We start from the raw sequence: 22,066 nt of genomic DNA, 5'->3' as shown, positions 1-22,066 counted from the left end.
GTATACAGCCGTCGTTTGTGGTGTTTGAACCAAGTATTGGCAAGGACTAAATTATGATCAGTGCAGAATTCAACCAGACGACTTCCTCTTTCGTTCCTTTGTCCCAATCCAAATTCTGCTACTGTACTACCTTATCTTCCTTGGCCTACCACTGCATTCCAGTCTCCCATCAAATGTACAAAATTCCAAAACTTAATCTTAAGAAAATGTTTAGATAAAAATAAGTTTAAGAAATAATAATTCTATAATGATAGTGCGAAAAGGTCCATTGTTAGTGCCAGCCAGAACTGCGTGCCTTCTTCGTAAATAGGCACCTTAACTGTTTTGAAGTGAGTCTGTCTTGTCGCCTCGCACCAGCTTCAAGACAGGGGCTCAAGTGACCCATGGACGCCACTGACACGCACGGATAACTGTACTCGGTCTTCAGTTGAAGACCTTGTTGCTCCTTTGGCATTAGTCAAGTTTCAAAACGCAAGACATCGTCGTAGGAAACTTTCCAATATCAGAATCTTCTTCGTACCTTCCAGTAATCCTCGCTACTCTTCAATCTAACTCCCTATCCAGCTTATTCCTTTTCGCTCCTTCTAAATTCAAGCGCGTCCTCAGAATCTTACGTTTAGATTTTTTAGCTTCAGATGTTAAGTACCCGTACTTGATGAGGTCGTTCACTCTGGGGTGTGGTCTTTCCGTCCGACGGATTCCATGTTTCTACTGAATTAGTCGTCCTATGACGTCGCCAGTAGCAGCTCCATAATTCAGGTGGCACTTCAGGATTTTGTAGCCATTGGTGCTTGCCCGTGGAGAAAAGCAAGAGCAGCACACATTCGTACATTGTCTGGCGTCTTTATTTTTCTTGTATCATTTAGTCATATCAATATGCTCAACCCTCCTCCAGAGATATTGTGTAAAATGAAAAAGAAAATGAAAAACATTCGCAGATAGTAACTGAGGGAAATAGCTACTTTGGGGGGGGGGGGGGTGAGGCTGAGATAGCCGAAGTTTCAAAATCAGTTTATACCGTCTCAGGCTGCCAATCAGGTAATTCTCGCAGAAGCAATCGTAGCATTCGCAAATCGTTTCTTTCTGTCAGGAAGAAGAGCAAAGACGACTGTTGCTAAGTTTTGTTTCATCTTCTGTGCTTTCAAGGTCGACATGTGTGGAATACTGCAGCTTTTAAATGTCCCGTCCATGAAGAAACACTCTTCTCAAAATCTCATTTCCTTTGCCTCCACCGAACACCAACAACCTATCTTTTACACCATCATCGAAGCAAAACAAAGCAAAGCAAAGGCATTTCCATACAGGGCATGAAGGCCCGGGCAAGTACCAATGACTACAAGATCATGAAGTGCCACCTGAATTATGGAAGTGCTCCCGGCGACGTCATAGGACGAATAACTAAGTAGAAGGTTGGAATCGTAAAGTGAAAAGTCGGATTGGAAGACCAAGCCCCAGAGTGGACGACCTCATCAAGTACCGGTACTTAACATCTGAAGCAAAAAAAAAAAAAAAAATCTAATCATAAGATTCTGAGCACCTCGGCACTTGTTGCCCTGAAGAATTAACCTGGTACTCATTTTTGGTGTAGGCTTAGTGAACCCCATGGCCATGTGCACCTCCGGAGGAGGAAATTCGTTTCTTAATAATTTTTACTTCCTCACAGAGAATCGAACCCACGTCCTTCTGGTGAACCGAGCACGACTGTACCGCCTCGGCCAGGCAGCCTCTTACACCATCATCGGCCAGGAGAAAATTCTCGCGTCAGACTTTTTTTTTTTTTTTTTTTTTTTTTTTAGGATTTCCTCACGAAGAACACCTCCTCGGAAGTTCTTGGCTCTTTTTGTACTCCTTGAGCATGGCTTCTGTATCAGTACAGCGTACTCTATAAATTGTAGAACTTGCGGCCAGTATCCAGTATTCGGGAGATAGTGGGTTCGAACCCCACTGTCGGTAGCCCTGAAGATGGTTTTTCGTGGTTTCCCATTTTCACACCAGGCAAATGCTGGGGCTGTGCCTTAATTAAGGCCACGGCCGCTTCCCACTCCTAGCTCCTTCCTCTCCCATCGTCGCCATAAGTCCTGTCTGCGTCGGTGCAACGTGAAGCAACTTGCAAAATAAATAAATAAAATAAATTAAATAAATAAATAAATAAATAAATAAATAAATAAATAAATAAATAAATAAATAAATAAATAAATAAATAAATAAATAAATAAATAAAAAATGTAGAACTGCGGCGTCGTTCTAAAGAATTCGTAACCCCTGTTTAGTAAAGGTTGAATTTCTTCGTCAAATACCTGAGAACTACCGCACTGTTGTCGTCGCGGGATAACTTATCCGCCCGAAATATGGGTTTCTTCAGTCCAAGTTCGCCCCGTCAGGAACGCACTGATGACCGATCATTCTCACTACTGTAACGTTTTGACATGCAGGGTCGGGAATTTTAACCATCATTGGTTAGTTACACTGGCACGGGGGCTGGGTGCATGTGTTGTCTTCATCATTTCATCCTCATCACGACCCGCAGGTCGCCTACGGGTGTCAAATCAAAAGACCTGCATCTGGCGAACCGAACATGTCCTCGGACACTCCCGGCACTAAAAGCCATACGCCATTTCATTTTCACAGATAGGCCTTATGGCGACAATGGGATAGGAAAGGCCCAGTAGTGGAAAGGAAGCGGCGGTGACCTTCATTAAGGTACACCCTCAGCATTTGCCAGGTGTGAAAATGGGAATCTACGGAAAACCATCTTCAGAGCTGCCGACAGTGGGGCTCGAACCCACTATGTTCTGGATGCAAGCTCATAGCTGCGCGCCCCTAACCGCACGACCAACTCGCCCAGCCAAGAAAAAAGTTCAAGAGAGAGGTCACGGGGTGGTAGAATCCCTGAGCCTAGCCTATCTTAGACTACGAGTATCTGGAGTACTACCTAATTAGCAGTCCCACTGCTGCATGAAGGTTGGAAAACCCTGACAGGCTGCTGATAATTTTACAGTGATCGCAAATGGGACAAGAACTGGTCTTTCTCCCCGTTCTTTTTTTTTTTTTTCTGTAGTGGGAGTGATCGCAAATGAGACACATTTTGCTGTGATCGCAAATGGGACAAATTTTGGTGTGATCGCAAATCTGACACAACCGTTCGATCCTGACTCAGTCCGGTGGTATTTGAAGGTGCTCAAATACGTCAGCCTCGTGTCAGTAGATTTACTGGCATGTACAAGAATTCCGGCACCTCGGCGTCTCCGAAAACCGTAAAAAGTCGTTGGTGGGACATAAAGCCAATAACATTATTATTAAGAGTAGGCCTAACTGCAGTTACAGTGTATAATTAGCCTCTTATTTCCTGGGTTGTAACTGCCAGATATATTACAGTTTTAGTAGGAATGTACTTCATTACTTAACGATAATAGAGTCTCTTGTTATTTCTGTAAGCTATAAAAATGTGACACTGAAAATGTTGATGCAACACACTGTTTCACATATCACCAGCCACCACCGATGGAATGAAGGTTTCGATGAGTGTCTTCCAGCTACACCGAACACTATTTTGAAATTCCCTATGCAAATAGCAACAAATCTGGTAGGTAAATAGGCATATACTACTTTTCCTCAAAAACTATAGCTATTATCTCTTACATCTGGTAAATAACTTTCCCTAGCTATGATTACAAGTCAAATTGTATAGGTACACTGGCTTGGTGGTAGTGATTATTGTTTTAAGAGGAAGTGCAACTAGACTACCATTCTCTATATATCACTAATCAGAAAGAAAAAACTGAAGGGATCCGACACTTCGAAAAATTAAGGTATCGGCCAAAGAAAGACAATGGCCACAAGGGCGTGAAAATGAGACTCCCTAGGCCTCGAGTGCTCTAATAACGCCGGGGTCGGAAGAAAACAAGAGTTGACCAAGGAAGGTCGGATAGGATAGATGAAAGTGAGGAGCCTGGCACAGGTAAGTGGAATTAATGCCAGGACACAGCTAAGGGACCCGTGGTCACCAAACCACGCTCCCAAGTTGAGAGCGCCTGGAGCCCTTTTTAGTCGCTTCTTGCGACAGGCAGGGAATACCGTGGGTTTTATTCTACCGCCCCGCTCAAAGGGAGGCAGTGGCTTGGTAGCAGTGGTATTTTTGCTCTATGGTTAAACCAAGCGGATTATCTTTTCCTCGATAGTCGTAAGAATTTAAGTTATGTAAAACTACAAGCATGTGTTTCTGTCGCAGCTGAGATGTGGTATGTCAGTTGTAATAGTCATCATTTTGAAACATGGCACGCAGGAACGTACGCACTCCGTTCCTTTACTCTATGGAAGTGCGCGGTATAGTTCACCGTAACATGAGTAGATGGCGTTGATATCATTGTTTTGTTTTCGTAGATCTGAGTGAAGGGAAACGAAGTTTGCCTGACGTCATTTAAGTCAGAAGAATTAAACAGCGTAATGGCGTTGGTTGTGCGGTGGTGGTGTGCGTGTTATAGCGTACTTTTTCTCGTATTTCTTGGAGATGCCGTCTTTTCATCTTACTCAGGTATGTGAAATCTTATTTCTAAAAGAGTTATATTCACGGAGGTTAACTTCTAATGTTCCTGAATGGTATGTTTAATTGATAAAAGGATCTTCACAGATGATGCACAGTGCTTTACAGTGGTGGTGTAGGTGTAGTACAATGAACCAAATGGCAATTGTGTAGACTATTAATTTTAAATGCGCTCTCAAGATACACTATTTTAAGTGTTTGGTACGCCAGTAATAAAGCAATATTTTCTTATGCATTTTATGTTTTCTTCACCCATAGAAGTAATTTCTATTAAACTACAGTACTTATCCGAGAGCTAGTCCTCCCTCTCCGAAACAATTTGAGTTTTTTATTATTCTGTCAGTTTGGTGGTTTTATTATGTTTGGCTTATTTTTTATGATAGCTTGATTTCGTTCTTTCAACAAAGTTTTTTTGTCACATATGTGTCTGTGTACGAAAACAGTTTTTGAATTCGAAGAAAAGAGCACAATACCAGAATTATTGAAGTTTTGGAACATTCATGTATATTACTCTTCTCTGAGCAGTGGTCTGTACTTCATAGTCATACCCTTCTTTCTCCACATCTAACTGAATGCAATGTTTTGTTTGACCTACGTCCCATCGTTTTTAATCTCTTACACAGTAGATGTAGATGATCATATTCTCACCGTGATAAAAGTCCAGGTTTGATATTGAACTGTTAAGTTTACCCTGTCTGGGAAGCAAATTGTGTATATACAAAGGACTAAATGAGAATTACCACCTCAGGCAGATCTGTGCATAAGTTAGCACTCTGCTGTCATGTCCTTAGCTCCTGATATTTAATACAGAATTCATTTATTTCATTGTATTTGCTAAAAGTGAATTGTTTTGAAGGCTGCCCTACATAGTTCCATTGCAGAAAGTTAAAATGCATTGAATGTGTTACCGGTTATGTGTATTCAACAAAATCTTCAGACTGGTTCCTCTGTATAATATTTGTATAAAACAATGTTTATTAGGCACTACAAAAAGTATTTTAATGAGGTACTTATGTAAGAAATGTTACAAAAGGTATCGTATTGACATAATTGACCTAGACAGGGGGATGCAGTTTTGTGATTACATGATTACGTTTAGAAGGGGGCAATTGTAGAGACTTGTTAGGTTCAAAAACATGTGTGATGTGAACCAGTCATTTTGGGGTAGAATAGAATTGGGGCTAAGCTGAAATATTGTAAATTTGAGACCAGGTATTAGACTGTTGAATTTCTTTCTCTCTTTATGTGGCTTAGATTTATTTTAGCTCGTAAAATAATCTATCCCATAGTTGAAGAGGTACCGTGCTGTACTGTATTTCTATTCTGAGTGAATAGGAACGTTGTAACCTATTTTAACTAACATTGCTGTCTGTCATGAAGCCACACACATATTGCTATATTTGGATATTTAAAGTGGGGTAATTGAGAAGAAGCGTTTCAGCCCAATAGTCACCACTATCTCTGAGGAACAAAGAAATTTGTGGTAACCAGTAAAATCAGACTTGTAATAGGTTGGAAATTTTGCCTCATTTTCAATTGTGTAAGAGTTCTTGACATAATGAAACTATTTTTGTTTGCAAAATTGGTATTTCTAAAATGCCATGAGATTCACCTACTAATGAAACCATATCTAATGTTCAGGACTTTTTCTTAATACAATACAAGTTGTATTAGTAGAGCAGTTTCGGAGGATTCAGAAAAGTTTAGGTATCGTGCAAGTGTCTTGGAGAAAGAACAGCATCAAAAATTAGGTCTAATGTTCGTAATTTGGTATATTCTTTTTCAGAAGTTAAAGGGATCTACTAAGTCTTTGCTGGAGAGTCTAGTGGTATTAGAATGCTGCTATTGGCTAACATTAGTCATTTCTGTGCCTTGTTCTTCCTACGTTTGTGAATATATAAACGATAGATTTCGTTGCCCGTACCGGGAGCGTTAGGTAGACAACCTTGTAAATGAGTACAGACATTTGTACTGTGTGTGCACCCGTTCTTCCAGAAAGCTGTCCGGTGCCCGCCGGTTTGTGACGACGGCTCTGTAGAACATGCTTGACAAAGGAAATAAGGTATTGAACTTGCCATGGATTGTGATGGTGTTTCGTCTTGATAAAGTACGGCAGGAAGAGGAAGTTTTTCTAGAAGTGTTTAAGATGGATTCTTAACAGTTTTCCTCTTTACCTTTTGATGCGATATGGCGTTTATCAGACATACGATTATGTCATGGAGGACTGTTAAGCTCAGCCGGTACTGATAAACTTCTTCGGTCGGGAAGTTCCCGATGTAGTCACCACTCAATAGTCGGAAAATGTAGTTCTGTTGAAGCTCTGGGATTATCTCAGCCTGTAACGTAGTCACGGGTTAATTGCTCAGTTGGTCTTAAGTTAACCACTCCATCTTCCTTAATGCCGCGGTTGCGAGTAATGGTATCTCCTCTACAGACCATCGTCAGCCGTGAACATTTTCGAAACACACAGTTTATTCGTTTTCATACTGCACCTTCATATTATTTTGGGAGTTTTAATAGAGAAATATGTAGACTTTGGTTCTGTGCATTAGGCCTATAGGCTGTTCTCGTTCTCATGTCTGTATGGAACCAATGACTCATGTTAGGTCCCGTAATTTGCTCATTCCTTATCACCAGTAAACCTTCGACCTACCTTTTCGTTGCAAGAAAATACAGTTCTCAAGAACTTGTACCTTTTTACAGTAATTTCCGCAATTGCGTAGACCATAGTCCATAATGTACTGTAGCATGAGGACAAGAAATATTCATATAAAAATGAGGAACTTCTGAATGATTGATCAGTACCATCCAAAACAGCCTTTGTAAATTATTATTATTATTATTATTATTATTATTATTATTATTATTATTATTATTATACATGGCGTTGCTCAGGCAATAAAGCTGAATGTTATGCCAAACCCCATTTTAGCCACTGCGTTGTACATCTACAGGGTCTTAATTCTATATGTGATAAAGTAAATTAAACTAAGTCAGTAACAAAAATGGTTATTCTGAAGGAATTCTTGACAGTTACTTTAATATTATAAAAACCCAACCAAACCCCGTGGCACTACAGTCCTTGAAGGGCCTTGGCCTACCAAGCGACCGCTGCTCATCTCGAAGACCTGCAGATTACGAGGTGTCGTGTGATCAACACGACGAATCCTCTCGGCCGTTATTTTTGGCTTTGTAGACCGGGCCGCTATCTCACCGTCAGATAGCTCCTCACTAATTACGTAGGCTGAGTGGACCTCGAAACAGCCCTCAGATCCAGGTAAAAATCTGACCTGGCCGGGAATCGAACCTGGGGCCTCCGGGTAAGAGGCAGGTACGCTACTCCTACACCACGGGGCTGGCCTTTAATGTAACAAGCTAAATAATGTACTAATTTCTTCATCCTGTGCACCATTTGAAATAATTTTCCCGTTGGGAAAATCAACTGATCACACAAATGTATTTCAGTAAAATGTCACGGAATGTTACCTAGCAGCCGTGCAGGCTGTGATGTGATGTATTGGTGGATGCCATGGCTTAGAGATCACGGTCTGTGTAGTTCGCAAGGTACTGTTCCTAGGTAACATGGCGTCATACACTTTGTCGTATTTGTCAAAATGATGTGAAACGACACTTTAAGTAGCACAGATGAAAGATCCTTCCTGTATGCTTGCAACGCTTTACCATTCCTCTATTATTATTATTATTATTATTATCATTATTATTATTAGAAGTAGTAGTAGTGGTGGTAGCAGTAGTAGTAGTCGTATTTCTTTTAATAATTCAGCCTTTCAATATCAGTGTTCGACATTTCAAATTTGGTTGGTAGATTTACCAACACGTAAAATGACTACTGAGAAATAAAATTCCGGCATCTCGGAATCTACGAAAATCGTGAAGTAGATAGTGGGACGTATAATAATAATAATAATAATAATAATAATAATAATAATAATAATAATAATGTTAATGAGAGTACAAGATGAAAATAAATAAGTCCAAAACAAAAGTAATGGATTGCAGTCTAACGAAGGCATGCGATGCACATACAGTATTAGATTAGGAAATGAAGTCTTAAAGGAGGTAGATGAATATTGTTACTTGGGTAGTAAAATAATTAACGATGGCAGAAGTAAGGAGGACATAAAATGCTGATAGCACAAGCAAGGAAGAGCTTTCTTAAGAAAATAATAAATTTGGCTCACTTCGAATATTGACATAGGAATTAGAAATATGTTTCTGGAGCGTGGCATTGTGTGGAAGTGAAACATGGACGATAACTAGCTCAGAAAGGAAGAGAATAGAAGCTTTTGAAATGTGGTGTTACAAAAGACTGCTGAAGGTGAGATGGATAGATCGAATCACGCATGATTCTGAATCGAATCGGTGAGAGAAGATCGATTTGGATAAATTTGACGAGAAGAAGAGACAGTATGATAGGACACATCTTAAGACACCCGGGACTTGTTCAATTGGTTTTTGAATGAAGTGTAGGTGGTAAGGTAGGGGTAGACCAAGGTATGAGTACAACAAGCAGACTACAGCAGATGTAGGATGCAGCAATTACGTAGAAATGAAAAGTTTAGCACAGGATAGGGTGGCAGGGAGTGCTGCATCAAACCAGTCTATGGACTGATGACCCAAACAATAATAATAATAATAATAATAATAATAATAATAATAATAATCCAGCTTTATTTCCTGGAAACCATTGTGCCTTGTAGATGTCGTTAGCATTCAGCCTATTATTTTCCTTTAATGGTAAGGAATGAGGTCGAAGTGGATCGTCGACATAAAAATGCGGAACGAATTTTATTTCGAGAGAAGCGGAACGAAGTGGTCTGGGTTTGGCGGGCAGCGCCACTAGAACGTTCTCACCGTGTAATTGAAGTGATTGAAAACAGGGACTTGGGCTATATGCTGTTTTAATCCTCTCTAGAGCCCCACAAGCTGCAGTTTATATGGAAATAGCGTATTCCAGAATATCCATTATACCATTTTCAGTGCGCGAAGTCTTGGAAGGCTTCGCGTTGAAACAACTTAAGAATCTCGGATGTTGAACTGATTTTCTCTTCAGAACAGCAGAACGAGTAAGCAAGGCCGCACATTATATAATACTCTCTGGGGGTATCAAATGAAATCCAGAACAGGTTTAATAAAATCTAATATCACAAAAAATTGTCCTTATGGTGTGTATGTCAGAAAGGCGCCCCTTCATGAGCGTCTTAATATATCATTCTCTGCGCGAGGGAAGCTAACTGTAAGAGTGACATTCATTTTGCCCTCCTTCGCTGAAAGACCCGTCCTGCTATATGCGGTAACGTGAGCTACCAGGTTTTTCAAACCAAAAACTGAACATACCGGAACACCTAAATAAAAATACTTACGAAGAGGGAGAAGAAGCCTTATTATATGCAAAAGTGGTGAAATTGTTGTTCATTTTTTTGACTTCGTTAATTTTGGACCAGAACTACAGTCAGCAATACAAGGTATTTTTCTTGTCTGTGTGATCGATTTCCTGTCCATAGCGTAGCATAACATGACAGCCTACGAATCACTGTTACAAGCACTCCCTACCTTCCTTTGAAAATGGAAATTGTTCTCAGTGGAAATATGCTAAACATGTAAAACAGGGACATGTCGCCCAGGTGGCAGATTCCCTTTCAATTGTTTATCTAGTACTTTCTTAAATGATTTCAATGAACGTGGAAATTTATCGAACATTGCTCTTTGATAAATTATTCCAGCCCCCAATTCCTCTTCCTATAAATGAATATTTCCCCCAATACTGTATGTCCTCTGGAATTCCAGCGTATATTATGAACTTTGCTTCCTTTAAAAAGCTCCATTAAGGCTTATTCGTCGTCCCACTCCCATCTTTCCACTGACAGCTCGAAACATACAGCAGCTCGTCTCCTTACTCTCAACTCTTCCCAGTCCAAAATTTGCAACATTTTCCTTACACTGCTCATGTCGGAGATCACCCAGAACAAATCGTGTTGCTTTCTTTTGAATCTTTTCCACTTCTGATGATTGTTGTTTAACATCGGTCGCATGTTTCCTTTTTTTAATCAAGTAATCTTGGTCCCAGACTCTGGAACTGTGTTGGGATCTTAGCAGAGACTTGTACGCCTTCTCCTGTACATCCTTTCTATAACCATATGAAATTGATCTCGTTAACGATTATCCCAGTGACGATGTTTCCTCATATTAACATGTAAGTGCTTACAGTGATCCCCATGAGGTACTACACCCCATTAACACAATCTATTGTATGGCTTTTAGTGCCGTGGGAGTGTACCAGGACATGTTCGGCTCGCTTCGTGAAGTCCCAACAAGCTCATGTCATAATGACCACCCTATCCGAAACCTTATCCACTCGCATCACGACCTCACAGGCCATCCAAACCAACGTACAGCCACCTGCACCACCACCTCTTCAATCACAATCACCTCTTATCCACACAACTCAAACCAATACCCCCCCCCCCCCCTCCAGAAAGCCTCAAGCCCAACAATATCATATAATACTGTGCTATAGCTGCCTTCAGCTGCACCACTCAGCTGCTGTCAGAACATCATCCGCTGCAACAGATGTGGTAATCACTATCACTCTGGCTGCAAGGTACTAACGGACCAAGCGAAGTGCGCGAATTGTCTCGGCAATCACGCAGCTTCGTATCCTGGCTGCTCCTTCCTCAAGAAAGCTGTAAGGCACATTAATCCCGCCGTCAACTAAATTCAAGACTACACCCACTCTCTCTCTCAGCACCCCCCATCTCTACTAAGCCTCAAATATAAACCCCCACCCCTTCAATAGCAACAAACCTTGTCACACAGCTTCACCCTACCGGGCGAGTTGACCGTGCGGTCGGGGGCACGCGGCTGTGAGCTTGCATCCGGGAGATAGTGGGTTCGAATCCCACTGTCGGTGGCCCTGAAGGTGGTTTTCCGTGGTTTCCCATTTCACACCAGGCAAATGCCGGGACTGTACCTTAACTAAGGCCACGGTCGCTTCCTTCCCACTCCTTGCCCTTTTCTATCCCATCGTCGCCATAAGACCTATCTGTGTCGGTGCTACGTAAAGCCAGTTGAAAAAAAAAAGTTTCTAAAAGTCATCGCCGTCCTCAGTCAACCACACAAATGGTTGCCTTTAGAGTAGTACGTTAATTACTGTAATTTCCAGAATATCCCACGTGACACTGATAACTTATGTAACGACGTTAAGATCAAAATCCCTCATTAGCACACTGTATCCCTTTTATCAGAGTACAAATACGAGTAGATCCAGATGGCAGTGAGCAAACTGCACGAATATGCGACGTGACAGGATCAAGAGGCTTGTGAATTTGCTCCAATAGTGCTGTAGTCTGGATGTCTTCAGGAACGGGGAAGCGCTGTATTTTACGTACAATCGTATAATTGACGCGAATTACTATTCCAAGAACTTCAATCAGTAGAGTAAAATCCATCCATGAATGTGATGTCAATTCATTGAGCACTGACCGTATAAAAATTCATTACTACTGTATTGTAATGTACTTAGCATAGTGAAAAGAGCTTAAATTTGTATGCATCCAGAATGCAGTCGATCAAGATGATCTGTTTATCGTCATTAGCATGTTGTATGCTAAAACCAATCACTATGATCAGCTGGTTGATCTCGGTTATTATTTACCCTTTACGTACTTCCCCTTAAGCCTTTAGAAAACTTTTAACTCTCCTCTATAGTGAAGTGCTACAAGTCATGAGGGTATTATTGGGAAGTGACAGAGCAGTTTTATGTAATTTACTTATTACCGTCATCAACTGGTACATTTTCAGATTTTTTACCGTAATTTAACTTATGTCAAAGTGTCCGGTTCCATGGCTAAATTGTTAGCGTGCTGGCCTTTGGTCACAGGGGTTCCGGGTTCGATTCCCGGCAGGGTCGGGAATTTTAACCATCATTGGTTAATATCGCTGGCACGGGGGCTGGGTGTATGTGTCGTCTTCATCATTTTCATCCTCATCACGACGCGCAGGTCGCCTATGGGAGTCAAATCAAAAGTCATACGCCACTTCATTTCATTTCATCTCAAAGTATAAAACAATATGGTTACAACTTAACAGACCGAGCTCGATAGCTGCAGTCGCTTAAGTGCGGCCAGTATCCAGTATTCGGGAGATAGTAGGTTCGAACTCCACTGTCGGCAGCCCTGAAAATGGTTTTCTGTGGTTTCCGATTTTCACACCAAGCAAATGCTGGGGCTGTACCTTAATTAAGGCCACGGCCGCTTCCTTCCCACTCCTAGCCCTTTCCTGTCCCATCGTCGCCGTAAGACCTGCCTGTGTCGGTGCGACGTAAAACCCCAAATACGCAACAAAGAAAAATCAACATTGGCGAGGAGCTGTAGAGCCATGGCACATTGAAAGAATCGTACTCTGTAATGGACTCCCCCTCTCAGCTCATTTGAAAATAATACACACTCACTATCCTCTTCTTATAGGCAGGTTTAAATAATATATGGATTTATTTGCAGCGTTAAAAAGGTAGCCGAGCTCGATAGCTGCAGTTGCTTAAGTGCGGCCAGTATCCAGTAATCGGGAGATAGTGGGTTCGAACCCCACTGTCGGCACCCCTGAAAATGGTTTTCCGTGGTTTCCCATTTTCACACCAGGCAAATGCTGGGGCTGTACCTTAATTAAGGCCACGGCCGCGTCCTTCTCATTCCTAGGCCTTTCCTATCCCATCGTCGACATATCTGTGTCGGCGCGACGTAAAGCAAAGGTAGCCAAAACATAATTACAAAGTACCTAGCTTGTAAGTAGGTAGGCTATTAGGTTTTTGTATATATTCGTTTAATGAATCAGCATCGTAACTTAGTTAACATTCGACAATTAATTCAACTCAACTCCCTAGCCTACCTTGCGACTGTGTCATGCTCGTGACCACTCGAAATGTCTGTATATTGGGAAGAACCGCTCAGCATTTTCTCAGTCCGTAAGTCGCATCATGGCACACTACATCAATAATCGAATCACGATATCACCGGTGTACGTGGACAGTGGGTAAATGAGCCGAGTGACGAAATAACTTAAATAAAATAATGTTGAATCAGAAAACCACAGGGCTACTCTGCATCTCGGGTAGCCTATACAAAATATGACGACTTCAAAATCCTCTACTTATAGAAAGACATATTTTCAAAGATGACCGAGCGAGTTGGCCATGCGGTTAGGGTCGCGTAGCTATAAGGTTGCATTCGGGGGATGGTGGGTTCGAATCCTACCGTGGACAGCCGTTAAGATGGTTGTCCGTGGTTTCCTATATTCACACCAGGCAAGTGCTGGTGTTATACCTTAAGGCCACGGCCGCTTCCTTTCCACTCCAAGCCCATCGTCGCCATAAGGCCTGTCTGCGTTGGTGCGAGCTAAAGCAATTTATTTGATTTAGATTTAATATGTAGGCTACTTATTGCGAACACAGGTATGTTTACATCTAATTCTGTTCTGTTGTGACTGTCAGAGAACTGAGGGAGAACCGTAAGTTAGTGTATAAAATTTGAGTTATGTGAGTTATTATTAACTACGTAAGCTTTGTACTGTAATATATGTGTTTTGTATTGTGTACTTACCATAAATAGAATGAAATTTCCATGTTATTTGAAATCATTATTTAAGAAGAGACTAGGCAAACAATTTATAGGAAATCTCGGCGGCAGCTCTAAATGCAGATCACTGATGATTGTGCATACAGATATTTTTTCATCTAATTCTGTATAGGTCTACTTATTTAATGCAGTTGCTACTGCGAGGAACGGCTTTGAAACATCAACATTTGATGCGAAGAGGTGGCTGCTAGGAGAAACCTGAATCTGAAAGCTAGATGAGGCGTAGGGGCGTAGGAAAGCAGTTCATAGAATGAAGACCAGATGGCAGCAGCAAGCTTTGAATGTTGTTGATGCTGTCTTATCAGTAGACACTACACCAGGGAGTAAAGAATACGGGGAGCTGCCCGCTACACTACTCACTGTGGCTATCGCTTGAAGCCAACGGTCACGCCCCCTATGGTTAGCAAAGCATGACAGTTCTTATGTTGTGGATATATACGAACTAAGACATTTTCTCGGAAGTAGGGAAACTTCGAATCGCTCAATGAAGTACAGTCGTTTTTAAAATAACACGGCGATTAACTGTAACAAAATTTTCTGGCAAACAGACCTATTAATGCTTTTTCACTGAGATCTAAGGAAGCATTTCTCATGACCCGCAGCCTTAAATCTACTCTCCAGCTAGTTGACTGTCGTACTAATAAACCTAGTATCTCAAAAACAGGAGATGCAAATCTTCACCAGTTATCAGTAAAGATAAGGCGTAAGCTATTAATAAGGGCATTACCGCAGTCTGAATGCTTTCGGGGAAATGCTTAATAAATCACCAAACTGGGCATGGCAACATTGCGTACTACATATTTTGGAGTGGTGGTGGTGGTGATTATTGTTTTAATAGGACGTACAACCATCAAGTAAACCATCCTCTTACACAAGTAGAAACAATGGAGGACTCGGCTAAGGGCCCCTTGGACGCCAACCCACACTCCGATGTTAGGAGTCCCTTAGGCTCCCTTAATCGCCTTTTACGACACGAGGTGGTGATTATTGCTTTCGGAGGAAGTACTGTACAACTAGGCAACCATCCTCTATTAATCAGAGAAATGGAGATATCGGCCAAAGAAAGACAAGGGCCATGAAGGGCGAGAAATTGAAAGACTCCCTAGCCCTCGAATCCGCTTATACCCTCGGGGTCAGAAAAGAACAAGAGTTGACCTTCGGAGGTCGAACACGAGATTAAAATTAGCCTGGCAAAGTAAGTGGAAGCAATGCCAGGACTCAGCTAAGGTCCCCGTGGTTGCTAACCCATGCTCCCAAATTGAGTGCTCCCGGGGCCCCTTTCAGTCGCCTCTTACGAAAAGCAGGGGATACCGTGGGTGCTGTTCTACTACCCCCACCTCCACAAGGACTTACGAGAGGCAAGGCATACCGTCCTCGCCCATAGGGGGATACATATTTTAGAGGTGCTGGTAGTGATTGTTTTAAGAGGAAATACAACTGGGCAACCATCCTCTATTAATAATTAGGAGAAAGAATGGAAGGGATCCTACACTTTGAAAAATGAAGGTATCGGCCAAAGGAAAACGAGGGCCACAAAGGGCGTGAAAATGAAAAACTCCCTAGGCCTCGATTGCTCTAATTCTGTAGGTAAAAAGGAAATGCTTCAAAAATGGTAGGTACTGCATTCTCCTTCAAAACAAATTTCTTCATGGACCGATCAAACAATTCCGGTTTGAAATGTGCTGAACATATTCTAATGTAAGGAGAAGGTATCCTATTTTCCCTTCTAATGTCCTTAGTCCACTCTGCTCTCCTTTCTTCGTGAACAGGAAACCTCAGGAAAAATTGGCGATAAAACATGTCTAATCTAAAAATTCTTACGAAAAGTGGACGGTGCTTCTGGACTCTGAAATACTAGCACAATAACAATGGAGGTAATATACTATAGGCCTACTGTACTACATATTACAAGCCATACTCAGAATCTTACCTGTGAAATGTTATTCCAGGAATATTTTTGGATTTCCGATTCGTGCAACCATGTGCACAGCACGACATTGTAAGAGATACATCAACTAAATATTAGTATCTGTTTTACGTTTTAGCGTGTCGTACAGTATTTGCATCTGAAAATTCCCCCAGTTACAACTTGCGTTCACCGCATTCATTTCAGTGAGCTGTGACAGATTTGACTATCAAAAAATAGCATGCGTTCTCGCGCCTATTTACGATCACGCCCCCTATGTAGACTATTGTCATTGAGCTTCACTCCCAGAGCTCCAAGGCATCTCCCTGTATTCTTTACTCACTGCACTACACCAGGGCCTCTCAAACGCCCAAACTCTCACGCGTGCAGAGCACGGTGCATAGGCTCTGTGCACTGTGCATCGGTACGCTTCGCCTCAACTCGGCTTGACTCGGATGGTGCAGTGTGCTGAGAGCGACGAAGCGTTTGGTGGTAGACGACGTGTTTATCAGTGAAATAGATAAGCGCACGATAACAACATAATAATGGAGCAACCTGTTTCGAAGAAAGCAAAGACTTCCGAAAGTCCATTTCAATCGAACTGGGAACTTCCGTATTTTTTTTTTGTTTGTCGTGACGATAACGCCAAATGCTTAATCTGTGGGACGATAATTACGTGCGTAAGAAAATCGTCTATTGAAAGACGCTACAACAGACTACATTCGGAAAATTATTGTGAAATCATAGGAGATGTCAGAGAGAAAGAATTAAGGAAGTTGAAACAGCTTGAAGAAGAGCATTCTATATCCACAAATGAGTTTTGTTCCAGTACTGTAGCATTTTCATTTTAGTTACGGGTTCTGCATTTCTTAAAAATTATGTTTACATTCCTCTCAAACATGTATGTGCATTTCTAATTCACTGTTTTAATTTTTTTAATAACACTGGTAACCTTGTCCCATACAACTGTTCGTCTCCGCTCACCACACGTAAAAATTTCGCAGTGGGGGAGAAACAGCAGTGAAGGTGAGGAACGCGGAGACAGGCCGAACGAGGAGACAGGTGTAGGGAGAGAGGAGTGGGGGGTCTGCACTCTGGTCAACCAAGCGAAGTCGTCTTTTGCACTGTGCACAGTGCATGCACCACGCGCATGCACCCTGAGAGGCCCTGCACTACACAGTTGTAATAGGAGCGGTGACTCTTAATATGCCGTGAATCGGATCACTGTGTCGATTAATTAACGTGAACGGAATCAAATGAATCGAATATCCCATCACTAATGTCGTTATAAGCAACGTCGTACTAAACGATGTTTTAAATACGGTTGTTTATGGGATTTAGACGGGATCGTTATATTTCGCCGTTATATCCAATATGTCGTTAAAAGCGATGTCTTTATAAACGGGTTCGACTGTATTTCAGAAATCATATTTCAACAATGTATATTTTAAATACTCGCCATCATTCATAAACGAGGAATCACACCTTGAGATGTCAACACACGCACATGAAAGAGCTTACGGTCTGACCTTGGGAGATTTTTGTTTTCATGTATGTTGTATGTTAGGTATTCAACCCGAAGGCTAGTTTGATCCTCCACAGTTCCACCAACAGCTGTCATAGATAGCCTAAGCATCACTGAAAGAGGCATACTAGGGAAATGAGGAGTGAGGTAGTTTCCCGTTGCTTTCCTCACCGAGCCGGAAATTGCTATTACATATCAGTCTGCCAAGCCGACTGAAATGCATGTACCAACAGAGTTTGAGTGACATTTTCACACCATTCGAAACTGGGACTGGCTGTATAAGGAATGGTATTACTAGCATCGCTCATACCTCACTCACTTTCATGTTGTCAAAGCCAAGGATGATACTGAGACAAGTAACAAATTTGTTCTAGCCCATACCAGAAGACATAGTGCAGTGTAAACACTACATCTTGTCAGCAAAGGCATTTGTTTTCACAACACATTGGATATTACGGGAATCATGGCTTTATCCTTCTACGTAAATATTGGTATAATAGCGCCGTGGAAGCAAAGGGCAAACCAGCAGCTCCATGGTTCCACTGCGTTCCACTCAGTGGGGAGTCGAATCGAAAGCAGGGATAGTCAGACTCCAGTGTGACTCTTCTGGTGGAACTTACATAGAATTATGGTGAGTTTAATATTGCTGGATCAAATTGGCATCAATTATATACCATGAATAGTGAGAAGTTTTTTAATTTTTTATATAAAGTATCTGGCTATGGATCTGATTGAACCTTTCCTAAAAATGCCTGGATGTGCCACACTGAGGCGGTCTGTTCGGTTATCAGTCAGTGATATTCTGAAGCTTGTTCCCAAAATTCCATCATATGAGGCACTCGCTCGTAAGAAGGTGTTCGTCTTGTCGGCCAGCAATATACGACGAATATCGGGTAGTTTTATGCTTCGATTCCAGTGATTAAATATTCAAGATTGAACACCCCCCTATAACAATGTTATGACATAATTACCCACTTTGTTACTTGTTAGCATAGTGCTGCATATAGCTGAATTGTTTATTACTGGGGAGAATTGCGCAATAAAACAGGACATTTTTAGTGGATATGATTCTTTCAGTTTTACTTTTTTATCGTAGCAAAAGTTTACTAAAACAGCTTTACCCAGTCCGTGCGTTCTACTGGACCCATTTGCTTCATTTCTTTTTTACTCTTTCCGAAATCACCTGCCAGTGAATCATTAGGCATTAAGTTCATTCAACGTTTGAGTAATCATCAAATCAAATGATCACATCAATAATTGCAGGCGAAGGCTTAGCCTAGCCCGTCGTACACACTGTACTTGGCGGGTTGCATGCAGTTAAAGAGCATTGTTGTTTGTCCAACCCTTGTCCCGTTTCCCTACGGGGTCGGGTATGAGGTGAGATGAATCTGTCGTGGCGGTTTTTTTATGACCGGATGCCCTTCCTGACGTCAACCTCATCAGAGGAGTTAATGAGAGATGAAATGAATGACGTGATAGATGATAGTAGGGAGAGGGTGAAACCCGGTGCCGGCACATAGCCTACTCCTGTCGAATAGCACCAAGGGGTCTGCTCAAGGCTTAACGTCTCCATCCGACGGACGAATCACCATCAACAGCGTCATATGCCCTCACTCCATATGAGCACTGCGGAGAGGTTTGGAATTTAATCCAGGCTTTTGGCACGCAATCTAGTGATTAGAAATTGTATACCACCACCTCCCCTACCCTGCCGGCCAACATTCTGATGGTGAAAATTTTTTCGACCAACGGGACTCGAACCGGCTAACCTCGGTGTTAGACCGTTTTTAGACTTCAGCGCCTTAACGATCATGGCCACCAGGCGGGCAGTTAAAGAGCATTATCTTTACGTAAAGAAAAATCGGCGAAGCTAAACGATTCAAAATGACTGCGACTATAGGCAAACCTGCGATAATTTCATTTGGTGAACATGCCGTCATACTACATCTTAACAAAAAAGTTTCGAGAGACTGATTATGAATTACATATTGCCATATTGCTGGAATTTCACCATCCGGGCTGATTGTTTACGCTTCCTTGTACCTCGTCTGGATAGGTTTCAAGCAAAATGAAGTTGCGTGTGCTGAAACGTTGAGAACATGTCAGGGAATATAGTTTACGTGACTTTCTATTTCGATAAGTTACCTCCGTTATTGAGTATTCGTAATAAGCCAACAAGAAAGTCTCCGAACTATCATAACCAGGGAACTAATTTCTGTGTAAATACATATATGTTTAGGAAACAAAATTACATCTATTTTGTATTATCTTTACGAAACGTGTCCGGCTCCATGGCTAAATGGTTAGCGTGCTGGCCTTTGGTCACAGGGGTCCCGGGTTCGATTCCCGCCAGGGTCGGGAATTTTAACCATCATTGGTTAATTTCTCTGGCACGGGGGCTGGGTGTATGTGTCGTCTTCATCATCATTTCATCCTTATCACGGGAGTCAAATAAAAAAACCTGCACCTGGCGAGCCGAACATATCTTCGGACACTCCCGGCACTAAAAGCCAAACGGAATTTCATTTTACGAAACGTGGCATGTGGAGTTGAAAAACTGAAAAAATTTCCATATTTTGGAGTTTTAGCACATATATTCTATATGCTTAGTTATTAAAATCAATATAGTCCATATTTCGGCTAAAAAGTATTAAATTAACAGAGTTTGTCTGCCCCATATTTTCGTAACTCGGGAAATCCCATTCATCAACAGTGCGAAAACAGTTATTTGCGACGACACAAGTGTGAATCATGTTTGATGCATCATAAAAGCTCTCAAAACGCTCCAAAACTAGCATATGTCACTTTGTGAAAGTTTCGAAATTGTGAATAATACTGCGTAACAGCTGAATCGTGGCAGTGCATGGAAGTAACAAATTGTAACAAAATTGAAGATGGGCACTGTCGTTCAAAGAACCCTGGGTATGAAGAAATGTGAAAGGTTGCTGCAATGCTGTGAAGAATGGACTTGAACCCAGTAGACATTGTGAAGTTCAAACATTACCATTACTGATGGGGAACGCAGTTTCAGTCAATATAAATGTGCCCTTAGACAATAGATGATGAATCACTTCCCAGCACTTAAAAGGACGTTTTGTAATCCATTGTTTTGGTGACAGAGAATAAGGGATTGTGTGTTCTTCGAAGGTCATATTTAAATGAGAAGTGCAACATTGTTTCCTGTAGGCCCAGGCCTACTTTGTTCATCTTCATAGAACTGTAATATTAAATATAAATGATCGTTTTTCGTAGTTTCAAGTCCATATATAATTATTATTAAAACACTTAACCACTTCATGTATATAAATTAGTACTAAATTTACAAGATAATTTTACAATTTTGCAATGTAGGTATTTCAAGAATTTACATTTTAATATATGGCAACAGTATACAAACTGAAATGACTTAATTTAAACATATTAAATCTTTACAACCTAAAGTATAAACTAAACTAACTAAAGTATCATTAACTAAACTAACTAAAGTAAGTAAAGTATAACTAAAGTATAAACTGGAACACATTACAATAAACAACCATATTCACTCTCATTCATGTATCCCATTCACACTCCAAGACTGGAAGTGCTTATAAGGTGACACTGACAGAGGATTTTAAACTTTGTCTTAGATTTAGCTTTCCTGATGTCAGTGGGGAGTTCATTTCACCAGCTCGTGGCGGTGATCGTGAACGATCTGTTGTAGGTTGCGGTTCGATGTACAGGAATTTCCAGCGTACAGCCTGACCGGGTATTGAACAAGTGTAGTGAAATAAGGTAGCGAAATGTGGTGGATAGATAAAGTGTTTTCAGAAAGCACTTGATACACCAAAGTAGTTACATGGAGTGTACGTCTGTCATTCAGTCGTAACCAAGATAACTGCATGGGGATACGTGGGATATGGACTATGTCCATATTTCAATAAAAATAACTATATATGTAGATATTTAATTAATTATTGCATATAAATCCGTTCCCTGATCATGACATTAGGGAGATGCTCCCAATCCCGCACAGTGGCGGGCTGATTGCAACATGTTGCTTCACTTGGTGGCTCCGGTTAGCGTGGTAATCCATTCGTGTGTAACGGTCACATTTTGACATCCATACTAAATTTGCGGCTAGTGCAGCGAAAGATGTCTGATTCTAAGATCCTATACTAGCATGTACTGGTGTTAGGGAAACTCGCCGCAGACAGAGAAAGAACTGACTCTCGGCACCTTTCATGGTATACTACCCTGGTGACATGAGGGAATCTCGAATTTCTAGACTGTTCTGAGTTATTCTTCAGCGTTCTGTCAAGTATCTCCAATAGTTTTATTCCGAAGGCTGAATACGCTCGTGAAGTTGTACTGGTAAAGACCATACATCTGTTTTTTCGTCTAAGTCGAACGTTTTGGTTAACTGCCAGAACAATTTTCTTTTACCACTTGTTTTACGTCTCGTC

At 41.4% G+C, this 22,066-nt stretch overlaps 1 protein-coding gene across 1 annotated transcript in view; it reads left to right on the top strand.

The window, feature by feature from the left end:
• The first annotated feature begins 4,436 nt into the window (after positions 1–4,436).
• Positions 4,437–22,066, top strand: part of l(1)G0289 (lethal (1) G0289) — a 264,667-nt gene continuing 247,037 nt past the window's right edge. The window contains exon 1 of the mRNA XM_067148882.2: positions 4,437–4,531. Within this exon, the coding sequence (XP_067004983.2) occupies positions 4,444–4,531 (88 nt within the window). The 5' untranslated portion in view covers positions 4,437–4,443. The remainder of the gene's footprint in view (positions 4,532–22,066) is intronic.

Source organism: Anabrus simplex, chromosome 6 (assembly GCF_040414725.1).
Source record: "Anabrus simplex isolate iqAnaSimp1 chromosome 6, ASM4041472v1, whole genome shotgun sequence".
NCBI lineage: Eukaryota > Metazoa > Arthropoda > Insecta > Orthoptera > Tettigoniidae > Anabrus > Anabrus simplex.
Note: the sequence above shows the minus strand (reverse complement) of the source record. Positions and strands in the feature narration are given on the sequence as shown.